The 15,666-nt window shown below is 43.3% G+C and overlaps 1 protein-coding gene across 1 annotated transcript in view; it reads left to right on the top strand.

The window, feature by feature from the left end:
- The window catches only part of LOC121873715 (histone acetyltransferase KAT6B-like), a 67,348-nt gene that overhangs the window by 50,095 nt on the left and 1,587 nt on the right, over positions 1–15,666 (top strand). The window contains exons 4-13 of the mRNA XM_042377418.1: positions 4,949–5,152; positions 5,835–6,151; positions 7,301–8,334; positions 9,827–9,919; positions 10,493–10,545; positions 12,822–12,955; positions 13,327–13,468; positions 14,306–14,561; positions 14,777–15,014; positions 15,441–15,591. Coding sequence (XP_042233352.1) covers positions 4,949–5,152; positions 5,835–6,151; positions 7,301–8,334; positions 9,827–9,919; positions 10,493–10,545; positions 12,822–12,955; positions 13,327–13,468; positions 14,306–14,561; positions 14,777–15,014; positions 15,441–15,591 — 2,622 coding nt within the window. The remainder of the gene's footprint in view (positions 1–4,948; positions 5,153–5,834; positions 6,152–7,300; positions 8,335–9,826; positions 9,920–10,492; positions 10,546–12,821; positions 12,956–13,326; positions 13,469–14,305; positions 14,562–14,776; positions 15,015–15,440; positions 15,592–15,666) is intronic.

Here is a 15,666-nt window from a genome sequence, read left to right on the forward strand (position 1 = left end):
CATTATTTAATAAAGGGACGATTCCTTTCTACGAGTGTTGGAGGGATTGCTGACTGACTGACTGAGTGAGTTAGTTGAAGCACTGTCTGGCCTGGTTAGTTGAAGCACTGTCTGGCCTGGTTAGTTGAAGCACTGTCTGGCCTGGTTAGTTGAAGCACTGTCTGGCCTGGTTAGTTGTTGAACACTGGCTGGTTAGTTGAAGCACTGTCTGGCCTGGTTAGTTGTTTGGAACACTGGCTGGGTTAGCTGGAAGCACTGTCTGGCCTGGTTGTTGTTTGAACACTGGCTGCTAGTTGAAGCACTGTCTGGCCTGGTTGAAGCACTGTCTGGCCTGGTTAGTTGAAGCACTGTCTGCCTGGTTAGTTGTTTGGAACACTGGCTGGGTTAGTTGAAGCACTGTCTGGCCTGGTTAGTTGTTTGGAACACTGGCTGGAAGTTGAAGCACTGTCGGCCTGGTTAGTTGTTTGGAACACTGGCTGCTTAGTTGAAGCACTGTCTGGCCTGGTTAGTTGTTTGGAACACTGGCTGGGTTAGTTGAAGCACTGTCTGGCCTGGTTAGTTGTTTGGAACACTGGCTGCTAGTTGAAGCACTGTTCGGCCTGGTAGTTGTTTGGAACACTGGCTGTGAAGCACTGTCTGCCTGGTTAGTTGTTTGGAACACTGGCTGGGTAGTTGAAGCACTGTCTGGCCTGGTTAGTTGTTTAGAACACTGGCCTGTAGTTGAAGCACTGTCTGGCCTGGTTAGTTGTTTGGAACACTGGCTGGGTTAGTTGAAGCACTGTCTGGCCTGGTTAGTTGATTGAAGCACTGGCTGTCTGGCTGGGTTAGTTGAAGCACTGTCTGGCCTGGTTAGTTGATTGGAACACTGGCTGGCTGGCTGTGGGTGACAAGATTTTAGATTTTTTTTAGATTGCTCCGGAGGGGCTAGTTTATTGGGCACCCCTCACATCCTGTGCAAGGTGAATCGCAGAAGCGTTTACAGTGTGACAAGGTACAGAATCTCTCCTGCCGCCATGACCCCTCGGCCCGAGCGTGTGTTTGCATGTCGGTGTCTAATTACAGGTAGTTGTATATAGTGTACGTGAGGGGGACTACACGTGAACTATTATATTCCTTGTATAGTGTTGTGCCTCTTGGTCTGTAACGTGAGCTGGGGGTGGGTGGTGGTGGAGTGGGAGGGTGGGTGGTGGTGGGAGGGGAGGGAGGGGTGGTGGTGGAGGGAGAGAGGGGTGGTGGTGGGAGGAAGGGTGGGTGGTGGTGGAGAGGGAGGGTGGGGTGGTGGTGGGAGGGAGGGGTGGGTGGTGGTGGGAGAGGGGAGGGTGGGTGGAAGGGAGGGGAGGGGTGGGTGGTGGTGGGAGGGGAGGGTGGGTGGTGGTGGAGAGGGGAGGGGGGTGGGGAGAGGGAGGGGTGGTGGTGGGGGAGGGAGGGGGGGTGGTGGGAGAGGGAGGGTGGGTGGGGAGGGGAGGGGGGGGTGGGGGGAGGGGAGGGGGTGGGTGGGTGGGTGGGAGTGGGAAGGGTGGGTGGGTGGGAGGGGAGGTGGGTGGTGGGGAGGGAGGGGTGGGGTGGTGGTGGGAGAGGGAGGGTGGGTGGTGGGTGGGAGGGAAGGTGGGTGGAGGGGAGGGAGGGGTGGTGGTGGAGGGGAGGGAGGGGTGGAGGAAAGGGTGGGTGGTGGTGGAGAGGAGGGTGGGTGGTGGGAGGGAAGGTGGGTGGTGGTGGAGAGGAGGGGTGGGTGGTGGTGGGAGGGAGGGGGTGGGTGGTGGTGGAGAGGGAGGGGTGGGTGGTGGTGGAGAGGGAAGGGGTGGGTGGTGGAGTGGGAGGGGAGGGGTGGTGGTGGGAGGGGAGGGAGGGGTGGTGGTGGGAGGGAGGGAGGGGTGGTGGTGGGAGGGGAGGGGTGGGTGGTGGGAGGGAGGGGTGGGTGGTGGGGAGGGAAGGGTGGGTGGTGGGGGAGGGAGGGGGTGGGGTGGTGGGAGGGAGGGGGGGTGGGTGGTGGGAGAGGGAAGGTGGGTGGTGGTGGGAGGGAGGGAGGTGTGGTGGTGGGAGAGGGAGGGGTGGGTGGTGGGAGGGAGGGAGGGGTGGGAGGGAAGGGTGGTGGTGGTGGGAGAGGGGAGGGGTGGGTGGTGGTGGAGGGAAGGGGGTGGTGGTGGGAGGGAAGGGTGGGTGGTGGTGGAGGGGAGGGAGGGGTGGAGGGGAAGGGTGGGTGGTGGTGGAGAGGGAGGGGTGGGTGGTGGTGGAGGGGAAGGGGTGGGTGGTGGTGGAGAAGGAGGGGTGGGTGGTGGTGGGAGGGGAGGGGTGGGGTGGTGGTGGAGAGGGAGGGGTGGGGTGGTGGTGGTGGAGGGAGAGGGTGGTGGTGGAGGGAGGGGTGGTGGAGGGAGGGGTGGTGGTGGTGGAGGGAAGGGTGGTGAGAGAGGGTGGAGAGGGTGGAAAGGTTGAATTCCATTGTTGACAGTAGAGGAGTCATGACCCCCCCATCCCCTACCATCCCCTACCCTTACAGTGGTCTCAGTTGATCCTCCCGTCACGCTCTTGCCACCCATTCCACCCATTCCACCCACCCACCCACTCCATCCTTCCTGCACAAAGTAGGTATGGGGAAGGGAAGTGGGATGGGGTGACGGTCACACACACACACACACACACACAGGATTGGAAGATATCGAGTGAGTCATTAAGGTTTGTTGTTGAGTCAGGAGAAATGGTGTGAGTCAGTGCTAGTCAGTGGGTGAGTCATAATTAGGAAGTGTTGAAGGAAATACGACTATTGAAATGAGGGTTAGTGACTCGGGGGTGGTGAGTCAGTATTGGTGTGTGTGTGCGCGTGATAACATAGTCACAGGCGCAGGTATTCAAACAAGCACTCGTATTTAGATTGACTTAACACTTGGTAACACTGAACTGTTCGGTCAGACCACCATCGTGTAAAGATGTTTGTAGGGTAAGGGGGGGTGAGGAGGGGACACCAGATTCATGCTAAAGAGGTTACGAGGGGGGGGGGGGTCAGACATAAACTCTAATTCGACTGAAACCATCCACAACAACAACTACTACTAAAACAACAACTACAATAACCACCATAACAACAATCACCGCATCAACTAACTTTGTAAATTAAATAAAAAAAATAAAGTTTGATCAATTGTATCACCACCACCACAACCACCACAACCAAAACATGATAAGCATTGGACTGGCTGGAACACTTACTATAAACTGGATGGTGGGAAGTGTTACTGTGTGAAAGCCTCATGTTATGTGATAGAATGAGAGCAACTTGTTAGAAGAATTTTGTAAAAGATTGGGACATTGTATTATGTGTCTTGTGTGTCAGTATTTTGTGAATAATTTATGTATTTGGTAGATAATTTATGTATTTGGTAGATAATTTATGTATTTGGTAGATAATTTATGTATTTGGTAGATAATTTATGTATTTCGTAGATAATTTATGTATTTTGTGAATAATTTATGTATTTGGTAGATGATTTATGTATTTCGTAGATAATTTTTGTATTTCGTAGATAATTTATGTATATGGTAGATAATTTATGTATTTGGTAGATAATTTATGTATTTCATAGATAATTTATGTATTTTGTGAATAATTTATGTATTTGGTAGATGATTTATGTATTTCGTAGATAATTTTTGTATTTGGTCGATAATTTATGTATTTCGTAGATAATTTATGTATTTGGTAGATAATTTATGTATTTCATAGATAATTTATGTATTTTGTGAATAATTTATGTATTTGGTAGATGATTTATGCATTTCGTAGATAATTTTTGTATTTGGTAGATAATACAGGTACTCCCCGACTTTCAACCTACTCGACTCAAGTCCACTCGCACTTACGACCGCCTCAGTCGTACCAAAATGTGGTCAAATTATGTATTTTTGAGTCCCAAAGTCAGTACACAGACAAAATTTTCATCTGTAATTCACTTTAAAATGGCTGGCAAGCTTAAAAGTGAGAGTTTTGTGGTGCTGAGAAGAAAAAGAGACATCCATTTTCGATTTTTTATTTGTTATTTAAACATTTCCGACTTACGACCTGGATGTCGGTCCCTAACCCCGTCGTAAGTCTGGGAGTACCTGTATATGTATTTGGTAGATAATATATGTATTTGGTAGATAATTTATGTATTTTGTGAATAATTTATGTATTTGGTAGATAATTTATGTATTTTGTGAATAATTTATGTATTTGGTAGATAATTTATGTATTTGGTAGATAATTTATGTAATTGGTAGATAATATATGTATTTGGTAGATAATTTATGTATTTGCTAGATAATTTATGCATTTTGTGAATAATTTATGTATTTGCTAGATAATTTATGTATTTGGTAGATAATTTATGTATTTGGTAGATAATATATGTATTTGGTAGATAATTTATGTATTTTGTGGATAATTTATGTATTTGGTAGATAATTTATATATTTTGTGGATAATTTATGTATTTTGTAGATAATTTATGTATTTGGTAGATAATTTATGTATTTGGTAGATAATTTATGTATTTGGTAGATAATTTATGTATTTGGTAGATAATTTATGTATTTTGCGGATAATTTATGAAATTGGTAGATAATTTATGTATTTTGTGGATAATTTATATATTTTGTAGATAATTTATGTATTTGGTAGATAATTTATATATTTTGTGGATAATTTATGTATTTTGTGGATAATTTATGTATTTGGTTGAGTATTTATGTACAGAGGTATTTATTTATTTTTTATAATGTTACACGGGGGAAGGGGGGAGGGGGGGGTTACAGTGGAAGTACAGTACAAATACAATAATTTTGTATTATTCCTGAATGGGGATGGGCGGGGGAGGAGGAGGAGGAGCTATGAAGGAGGTTGATAATAGACGTACAATACACAAATCCACGTGTTTTATCCTCTCTCTCTCTTTCTCTCTCTCTCTCTCTCTCACAGAACACCACAATGGCTATATGCTGCGAGTGCTTGGGGACGGAGAAGAGTGTTAACGGCGGGTTTGTGCACTGTGGGTCCTGCGGCTCCTCGGTTCACCCCAAGTGTCTGCGTCTGGATCCCTCCGCGTCCGTCAGATTACAAAAACAAGGCTGGCAGTGCGAGGACTGTAAACCCTGCATAGTGTGTCGGAAAACGGGGTCCGAGGTGAGGGATGGTCGTGGTGGTAATACTGTCGTTGTTGTTTATTTCTTCAATATGGTTTTTATTATTATTACTACTACCACCTTTTACTACTACTAACAACTCTACTACTATTATTACTACCTGTTCTATGACTACTATTATTACTACTATTACTACCTGTACTACTACTCTACCATTGTACATTATTGTTGTTGTTAATCTAATCGCTATTCATTTTTAGTTATTTTATAGCTTAAATAAAAAAAAAGACAAGGTTATAATTAGTCGGTGATATACTGTCTTACGGTACAGTACGTATATTGTTGTTTACTGTTTGTAGCGGCCAAGAGACAGTTTGGTCGGGGTGTCATGTTGACTCTTGTGTTTCTTAGGTGTTTGTTAAGAACTTTAATCATTCTTGGTTAAAGCCTCAGAACCTGTACTATATATCTGTAGAAAAGGTTTTATTTCGAATATATATAATTTTGTTCAGTCATAATAGAGAAATAGATAAATTAAAACTAGTCCAAACTAAATATTGAATTCATCTCTATATAGGTAGACTAGGTACAGGTGTAGGAGATCCTCGATACTGTGTGACGATACTGGGCTCCAGTCTCGCGCCGTGTCAGGGGTCTTGTTAACCGTACTTGAACATTTCTCCGAGGAAGACGTTGCTAAGATGTTGTGTTGTGTGTTTCAGGTACTGGGCAGTCTTATATTATGCAGCTCATGTGATGACGGATATCACATGAGCTGTGTTTCACCTCCCTTAGAGCAACGACCAACTTCTCCGAGCTGGTGCTGCTCCCACTGTACCAAAGGGCCGCAAGGCACCAATAACAATAACCGTAGTAACACGGCCTCCCCCACGGGTAGTGTGCATGGTGAGGGGGGGACTACCACCAATAACAACTCTGCCGCCTGTAGGAAAGGGCGGGGGAGATCACGGAAAGGCCTTCAAGACGCGACTGTAAGAAGTAGAAAATATAGCACCTCCTCGTCCAGTTCGCGTTCAAGGTAAGTAGACACAGCAGTGTCACGTGTAGTTCTGTTTGTGGCTCGGCTGAAAGATTTCTGGCACCTTTGTCTTCTTATGAATGTGAACTATACAGCACAGTACATCACCTTGTTTAGTGCCTTACTCTTGCTTGACCTTGAGAACTTGGCCCTGACCTACTCTAAAGTCTTGATGACCAGTTCTTGTGTTGAGTAACATGAGGAATATGATTTTTAATTTTTCTTTTCTTTAAGTTAACAGCTTTTGCAATTACAGTACAGTACAGTACAGTACAGTATGATGAACAAAATTAATAATATCTGTATTGTAATAAATTAGAAAACTAAATAAGAGTCGTCATAACCCTGACAGTAACTTCATTAGTTCAGAAAGTTCTCTCATACAAAGTACATTTTATTTTACTTGGTTAAGGAAAATGATGGAGCCAAGCAGGAAAGGGTTATTACCCCAGGTCAAGAATGACTGTGGTCACCACTGTACAGTACTATTAGTAGAATCTTTGCAGTCTTCAAACCCAAGATTGAATTTAGTTATAAAACTGTGTACTACTCGCTACAAGGTACAGTACAGTATCTCCTCCCAAGCACCAAGAATTTTGATGTGATATTTGAGGATAGATTGTAGACTAACAAGAGTCACAAGCCTGTTGGTCTTCCATCAGGGTATTTCACAGTGTTCATTCCTCAAGCTGTAGGCAGAGTGAGCATTATAGTAAGCTAAGTTGTGGCCCAGACACTTAACCCTGCCTTTGCCTCACCCAGAGAGATGCATCCTCTCACAGTAGGTCATGGTGTAGGCATGTGTCTCACTTAACCATGTTAACTACACCTCCCATTGTTTCCTCCATTGCTTAATAGTCTATAAAATCCCTTTGTTGTACAGATTGAAGTATCATTCAGAGTAAATTTGTACACATGTTGACTACTTGTGTTGGCTTACTTCAGGACTGGTACAGTTACACAGCATAATGCCTCTAACGTCAATTAACAATTTTTGCCGTAACACAGAGAAATGTTACTGTGACCTGCTGTTAGAGTAGGTATTTATTAATAAAGTTTTGTGTTATATTACTGTTGTGTGTGTTTGTTGCAAGTTTTAAATTAGATTACCCCAAAATTTAGATTTTCATAATTTTTCATGTCTTCCAGGTCGGCATCCCGATGGCGGAAGAGGAGCGAAAGTGACCAGCGTAAGGACCCAGCCAGTGACTCAGATGACAGTGAGGGTACGCATGGCCAACTTGGCCCTCCCAAGAAACTTCCTAGTGACAAATTATCTAAAGAGAAGGCTAAGTTTTTCAAAAGAAGTTTTGGGGAAAAGGGAAAATTTAGATCAGTTAAGAGTGAAATACGGGTGGAATCTCACGGTAACGCGGGTATCAGCGTGTGTAGGGCAACGAGAGACAGTGCCTCTGGGCACAGAAAGCGTGCAGACCTGGGTAGTGAGCTTAGCTCGAGTGGGCCCGATTCTACTACAGATACGAGTAGTAGCGATGAATCCGGTGCCGACGTGCCTGAAGCTATCTCAAGAACTGTCAGGCACAAAGGTGAGGAATGCCACTCCATGTCCTGTAATCAGGGAAGTAACAGTATCCGTACAGGAACTAAGAATTCTGCCAGAAAATCTGAATCTTTAAGTGAGGGCGAGGTAGACTCAGGAAGTGGCACGCCCCATGAGGAGCGAAGTTCCTCATCCACTAACTCCTCGAGTGCCATGCTGGCATCGGGACATCTCAGGGGCCTGTTTGATGGTCTTAGTCACTTGTATACGCCGTATGATTCTCGCAAGAGACCGTTACAGGAAAGACCAAAGTATAAAGGACCAAAGAAAATACTCAAGTTATCAAGAGATGGGGAAACTTCACAGTGTGATATTGGTGTAGAGGGCGGGACAACAGTGACCAATGGTGGTGAGGGGTCAAGACGTGGCGGTGAGTGTAGTGGTGCGGGAAGTGGGGGGAGAGAAAATGGGGGGGCATGGGCAACTTGGGCGGCCCATAGGTGGTCCAGCACCAGTGTTGGGGCCGGCCCAGGTGGCCCCAGTGCTGTTCCGTCAACACTGGCAGGGGTCAACCCTCTGGCAGCCAACGTGGGCGGTGGTGGCGGCCAGGCTCAGGCAACGGATGGACGCAAATGGCGCAAGATGAGGCCCGAGGGCTACAGCAGCCACACTGGGGGTCAGGGTAAGGCACTCTGTGGACCGTGATGCTGTGCTGCCACCTTCCCGCATCACACTCTCACCCTCATAATGCTTTTGCTTCTCTGCCGCTGCTGCTTCTGCTAACTTGGCATCTCTTGCAGACTCATGTGCTGTTGCATGGCTGGCTTATTCTCCTAATTATTCTCTAACTCCAGTCCCTCACCTTTACTTATGCTTTTTATTATTATTTTCAGTTTCCCAAACACCTACTTGAAATGCTTATGTTTGTTGCAGCTGTATAGTATTGCTAAAGAGATTGTTGCCTCATGGTTGAACATCAGGTGTTTACCCTTTATCTCAAGTCGCACGGAGGAGAAGATAAACTACACTATCTTTAATGGGATGATGTACAGTACGTAGAATTGAGCATCAATTTTTTAATAGATGTTTCGTGTCCTATTTTCTGGTCATCTGCGACTCTGGTCGGGATGGTAAGCCATACGGCGGTCAGATGGGGAAATAAAACAGTGATGTACCGGGAGTTCCCACCAATTGATTTAAATTTCAACTAAAAGGCTCAACCTCGGCCATTGCTTGACTGCTTTTATGCATGAAGAAGAACTAGGTGTGCACGAAATAAATTAGATGTCCACAACTTGCATGTGACGGCCAGACTTGCATGCTAGAGATATACGTTGAGGTATCGGGGAGTAGAATACCACGTGTTCTATTTCTTCATGTAAACTTTGTATTTTATAAAGTTTTGTTTTGTTTTAAAGCTTTTGATTTTCCTCTCCTCTGGTTGTAGTGTTTGGTTATTGGCAGTTATCTTCAACGGTTTCCACGAGAGTTGCCCCGGCTTAGCTTAACGATTGGCAAATTTTATAGGGGAGATGTGGCGGGAAATAGCACTCAAAACAGACAACAACAGACGGGGGATGGCAAACTGGAAGCTCTTGTCCCCGCACTAACTGGAAAGGAACTTCTCGATTTGGAAATCCGGACCATCTGACACCACCAGAATAAACATAAACAAGGTCTCTTAACCCTCAAAATTTGGGATCAAGGTTTGCGATCCACCTGTACATAACCGGGTAGCTTCTCATCCCCCTCAACTTTGTCCACCATAGTGGGGCTAGAGGCGGTGTGCTTCCCTTAGTTACTGGGACGAGGCTCTGCTGTGGGGTCTGTGACTCACACAATTATGGTTGTTTCATGTTTAAATAATAATATACTGATTTATTTGTGTTCTAGACATTACTAATGCCTAAACATCTTATTTTCTAATCCATAAATTGCCTTATGATAATAATGTTTGATATACTAAAGTTTATTCTTTTCTTAAGATGTAATCAATAAGTCATGATTCAATGCTTAATGTTTTATATTTATAATTTAACCTAATTACTGGTCGCTATATTTTTAGTCTTCAGAAATAATAGTATTCACAATAGCAGCAGTAGTCATTAAGGTCTTGTTTAACTACTTTCTCTTAAATTTGTGATGATGATGTGGTAAGAGAATTAACTTGGTAGATGCAGAGGTGAATGCTGAAGTGTTGCTCTCCCCGCCAACAGTGGAGAACAAGCTCACTATGGAGAAGATCCGAAGCACCCAAAGGCAGAGAGGTATAAGCCAGCTGTTTGCAGCTGCAAAAGGCAGCACAGCCGATATTTTGTCATAGTCCCATTCGCCGAGAGGAATGCGCTCTGGTCCAAAACATTCTCGCGCGGGAGAGTAAATCATTGTAGGCGAATCAACAGAAGATGTTCCTGAATCAGCGATTGGATTAATAGTCACGATCGAGAACATGACGGCGCTGACGAAAGACGCTCACCGGAAGGTTTTACCGACACTCCAACGAATACCGTGTCCACCTTTGTATTGTTACCTGTATTATTCTCACCACCGCCACCAGTGATCGATCTCATCCTCCACCACCACATTACCAGGTCACCTTGAGGTATGTCTCCCAGGCCGCAGCATGACTCTACGTCTCGCATCTTTAGCTTTATCAGTTTATTATTAATTTGTTTATTTATTTATTTTACCCGTGTTTACCTATTCACCCCTCGTTAAGACTCTTGCTTAACCACCCCTTCCTGGTTAAGACTCAAGTTTAACCACCCCTCTCTGGTTAAGACTCCTACAACAGTGTAATAGATCAGTTTCAGTATTCAGAAGCTTATGACTGTCCTCAGTGTCCTTGTTTCATCCCAGATCGCATGTCAAGAGGACCAAAGGCAAAGGCATGGTAAGTGGTTTACTATGCGGCGCGGTATATACTTCCTTCATCATTCATTACTTAAATTTCAAACCACGTCCAGTGCAGTCAAGTGGGTTATACTTCTTCTACCAGATCCACCGATGTCTTAAAAAACATCATTAACTCCTATTTCTGTTTTAAACCTTGAATGGTGGGTAAGCATAAGCACCCCACCCCCCCCACCACCCATTTTCCCTACTGCCTCCAATTCATGCAGAGACTGGGGGAAATAAGACCGTCATTACACATTTAGTACTGCATTTTATCTTCAGCTTTCATCTGTTAGTTTTAATAGGATTCATTTACCACCAGTTACAGTCACCCCACAAAAGTCCTGTCGCAGTAGACGCCGATGCATTACTCTGTCCATAAATGCTCCCGGTTAACGAGCCTGAATCTCGGATGTGCCCGGTTCAGCAGGAGAAGTGACAGGTCATTGGTGGGTGACTGTAACATCCGTAGCAAGAATGGGAAAAGCCACTCACTCACTAATGGCCCGATGTCTTTCCATTCATCTCCAGCTCGACAACTAGAGTCATTATTATTTTCTTTCACACCTCTTCATATTTTACCAACAGGATCCCGACCACACACTAGTACAATATCGGATTAGGTTTTATGGTATCCCAGTCTAATTATAGGATGCCAATCAGATTATAGTATAGTTTAGTACCCCAATCAGATTATGGTTCCCAAGTCAGATTTATTTATGCTTAACTCTCACTGCTGAATAGTTTTGATTGTCCATAAGCAATTCCTTCCTGTCCACTAGTTTGTGTGTGTGAGAGAGAGAGAATGTGTATCTCTGTGTATGTGTGAGAGTTTGTACATGCGTGTTTGTCTGTGTGCGTGTGATACCAGCATGTGTGTTTTCAAAGTGAGTGGTATAATAACTCATTTTTTGATAGATGAAGTTTGCACTTTTGTACATAATTTATTTACCTTGACTAAAATCCGCCTACTTTATTTGATTGTCTACTACAACAATTTTGTAGTTTAGTGTTTCATTTTATTAACTTCTCCAGCATTTTGTAGTTTAGTGTTTCATTTGATTAACTTCTACAGCATTTTGTAGTATAGTGTTTCATTTTATTAACTTCTCCAGCATTTTGTAGTATAGTTTTCCATTTAATTAATTTCTGCATTTTTTTTATACTGTATTTAGTGTTCCATTTGATTAACTTCTACAGCATTTTGTAGTATAGTTTTCCCATTTGATTAATTTCTGCATTTTTTACTGTATTTAGTGTTCTATTTGATTAACTTCTACAGCATTTTGTATTTAGTGTTTCATTTGATTAAGTTCTACAGCATTTTGTATTTAGTGTTTCATTTGATTAACTTCTACAGCATTTTGTAGTATAGTTTTCCCATTTGATTAATTTCTGCATTTTTTACTGTATTTAGTGTTCTATTTGATTAACTTCTACAGCATTTTGTATTTAGTGTTTCATTTGATTAACTTCTTCAGCATTTTGTAGTATAGTTTTCCATTTGATTAATTTCTGCATTTTTTTACTGTATTTAGTGTTCCATTTGATTAACTCTTACAGTATATTGTAATTTATGTCGTTCCATATATTTTCTTCACCTCTAGAATCTCACAACACAAACTGTTGCCGCCTCTTCTCACTGTGGCCCACACACCTGACCCCCACACCTGACCCCCACACCTGACCCCCACACTACCTCAGATACATCCAAATAGTCGTTGACCTTTCATAAACATTCAGAAATACAGCTGAAGCCGCTCACTCATTCTAAATTAGTCTGCAAATGTGTGATTAGAATATTTTTGTATACTGGGAAAATATTAAGATCAGCCACCTCTTCTAGCTTATTTCACCTGATGATAAAATGCTTTGACACTACTTGGGAGAGGGGGGGTGAGTTAGGTTAGGTTAGCATTATGGAGGTTAATCTATAGGTGAAATAAGCTGGGGTGGTAATCGTCACGTGGCATAATGTCTTCAGAACACATCATAACGTTAATTTCAGTCTTATCTGTCCTTGTATTCTTTTAGTCACTTCATGCATATCTTAACTCTTCCAACAGTTAAAATCTCAATAACATATCAACACTACTCTGACCTAACCATCTTTCCTGTACTGTACTTTACCCAAACCTTTAATTAGAAGTATTGTATTTATCTTTAGTATTTATTTTGATCAATAATTCTGGCAGTTTCTAGCACACACACACACACACACACCTGTATATCTATTGTGTCTTCCTAACTGTACCTGTATGTTGTTGGTTACAGGAGATGGAAAAGAACAAGACCACAGTACAAGAACGAGACCCCTTCAACATGTCTCGGTGCCCTGCGAGCATAGACTTCGGCCAGTACGACATCCAGACCTGGTACTCCGCGCCGTACCCCCAAGAATATGCACGGTGAGAGAACTAACTTGCCCAAATAACATAACCTAACCCAACCCCTCCTTCTCCTCCTCCTTCTGCATTTTAACTTTTATCGTCATCGCTTGAAACAGATATCGAGGCACAGCTTTACGTTTTGTGCACCCTTTTCCACGAGTCTTGTAGCCGACGATTTTCTTCCTTTGTCATTTTTTTTCCTCCGTACGCTGCCACGTACTGCACTCTGCATGAAGGTTATTTTAATGCCCTCGTCATTGATGATATAATGAAGTACAGGTAAAATATGATGATATAATGAAGTACTGTACGGGTTAAAATAATCCCGTAAATATAGTTCACGTAGACCGGTCTTAACGACAGCTTAATAACGTGGTTCCTCTTGTCAGGTTAACGAAATTGTTCCTGTGTGAGTTTTGTCTCAAGTACATGAAGAGCATCTCCATGTTGGGCCGTCACCTAGAGAAGTGTGTTTGGCGCACTCCGCCCGGCACCGAGATCTATCGCAAAGATGGTCTCTCTGTGTTTGAGGTAAGTCGCACGTTTCTGTCTTCAAGAGGAGGAGAAATATAAGAAGTTTTATAACAATATTCTATGTGGTTTAATTTTGGTTTATTATTTTAATGTGAAGCAAAATTACGTTCACCAACTTTTTGTTTCGAACCTCCATTGATCCACTCGTAGGCTAATGGGAACTGAATCAACAGCGCAGACATAGCTAAATAGTTACTGAGAGGGGAACTGTCTTGAGGAATACAAAGATGAGAATGTATGGAGAATTAATTTAGTAGATGTTAGGAGCTATGAAAGGAAATGATGTAGTGGAGAGCGGCAGATAGGTTGGACATAATGTGAAGAATAAGGGACATTAGATAGAAGGAGATGTGGGGGTGAAAGGAGTGGTAGCCAAGGTAGATTAGAGATACTGAAGACAGGTATGTGGTTGGTAGCAGGAGGGAGAGAGAAAGACCAGGAAGGCTTAGGAGAGGAAGACTACATATGAGGTGGGACAAACACCTGAGAAGCAGCAGTGTGCATGAATGAATTGAGAAGTGTTGGCATTGAGCGGTGTGTGTGTGTGTGAGGGAGGATGGACGTACTATTGTTGAGCTGATGGATGGCATTGTATTGTGTGAGGTAAGACAAGTAAAGCAGGTCAGTGGTGTCTTGGGGCCTTGTTATAGAAGGGGAACACTGTTGTAGCGTTAAGTGTGAATGAAGGTCGTCTTTGTAGACACTTAGTTCCAACCAGCTTGTACAGTATTATAGTGGGTATTGGTTTACAAAAGTGGAGGGGGGGGGAGGGGTGTTGTCAGATTTATTTCAGAGTAATTAATATGGCACTAATGAGTGTTTTTGTTTCTACAGGTGGATGGTAATGTGAGTAAAATATATTGTCAGAATCTGTGCCTATTAGCTAAGCTGTTCCTGGACCACAAAACTTTATACTATGACGTGGAACCCTTTCTCTTCTACGTTCTGACCCGCAACGATGAGAAGGGCTGCCATCTGGTGGGCTACTTCAGCAAGGAGAAACTCTCCGCTCTTAAATATAATGTTTCATGTATCATGACGATGCCACAGTACCAGAGACAAGGCTACGGACGCTTTCTCATTGATTTTAGTGAGTATGAAATGACCAAGTGATTAATAGATACAGTATTTGGAATAGTGACCAGGTTGCATGTTCCTGTTAATTCAAGACTTATGTACCTTATATAGTGTCACACACAATTGAGGTTTTACAGTTGGCTTTACTCCATACAAGCATTTGTACACCAGCAAAGGAGAGAGAATACCTGAAGCAAAGCAAATTAATTTTTTCCTCTTTTATTTCAGGTTACCTGTTATCTAAACGAGAGGGGCAGCCTGGGACACCAGAGAAGCCCCTCTCAGACCTGGGTCGTGTGTCCTACACTGCATATTGGAAGTCTATTTTACTGGAGTACCTGTATCATGTGAAGGACCACACCTCCTTCAGCATCCAGGAGGTGGTGAAGGATAAGGCCATGTATCCTGCTGACGTGGCGTACACTCTTAATATCCTCGGATTTTTTAAGAGAGATGTCACGGGACAGTAAGTGGCAACTTGATTTCATTTCTGTAATATAGTTAACATTATTTGGTGTTAATGATCATTGATGTCTACACTACAATCTGACTATTCAGTGTGTTGTAGATACAGTTCACTGTATACTTGTGAATGATTTGTCTGAAAGGAAATGCTATCAAACATTTTAATTTTAGCTAAATTGTGTTGTTTGGTGTATTTTTCTTTTTCTTTCCCATAAGTTCAGAGAGAGAGTACAGTAATCTAATTTGCACAGTACTATACTGTATATTAACTTACACCATTATAATTTGTGATAAAACCATACCAATGTAAATACAGACTTTGCTTGTTATTATAAATTACACAAGGAGAGATATTACTGTAGTCCTAGATCCCGAGCACTCCTGCTGGATATTAGTTATCACATGTGTTGTATCTTCCTTTGTTTAGGATGGTGGTGAGCATTGACTGGACAGCAGTGGACGAACATTACCAGAAGCAGCTCAACAATCCCAGGCGGCTGAGATTAGACCCCGAAGCTCTCCGTTGGTCACCACTGTTGCCTGGACACAACAACTCTCTCCACCAAGACTCCGATGAGGTGGGTTAACTCAAGCGCTTAATGCTTTATATTAGAGTTAACTCCCTTGTCTGTGGTGACTTAACCCTCCTCTTG

This window comes from Homarus americanus, unplaced genomic scaffold, assembly GCF_018991925.1.
Source record: "Homarus americanus isolate GMGI-L3 unplaced genomic scaffold, GMGI_Hamer_2.0 scaffold43895, whole genome shotgun sequence".
Taxonomy (NCBI): domain Eukaryota; kingdom Metazoa; phylum Arthropoda; class Malacostraca; order Decapoda; family Nephropidae; genus Homarus; species Homarus americanus.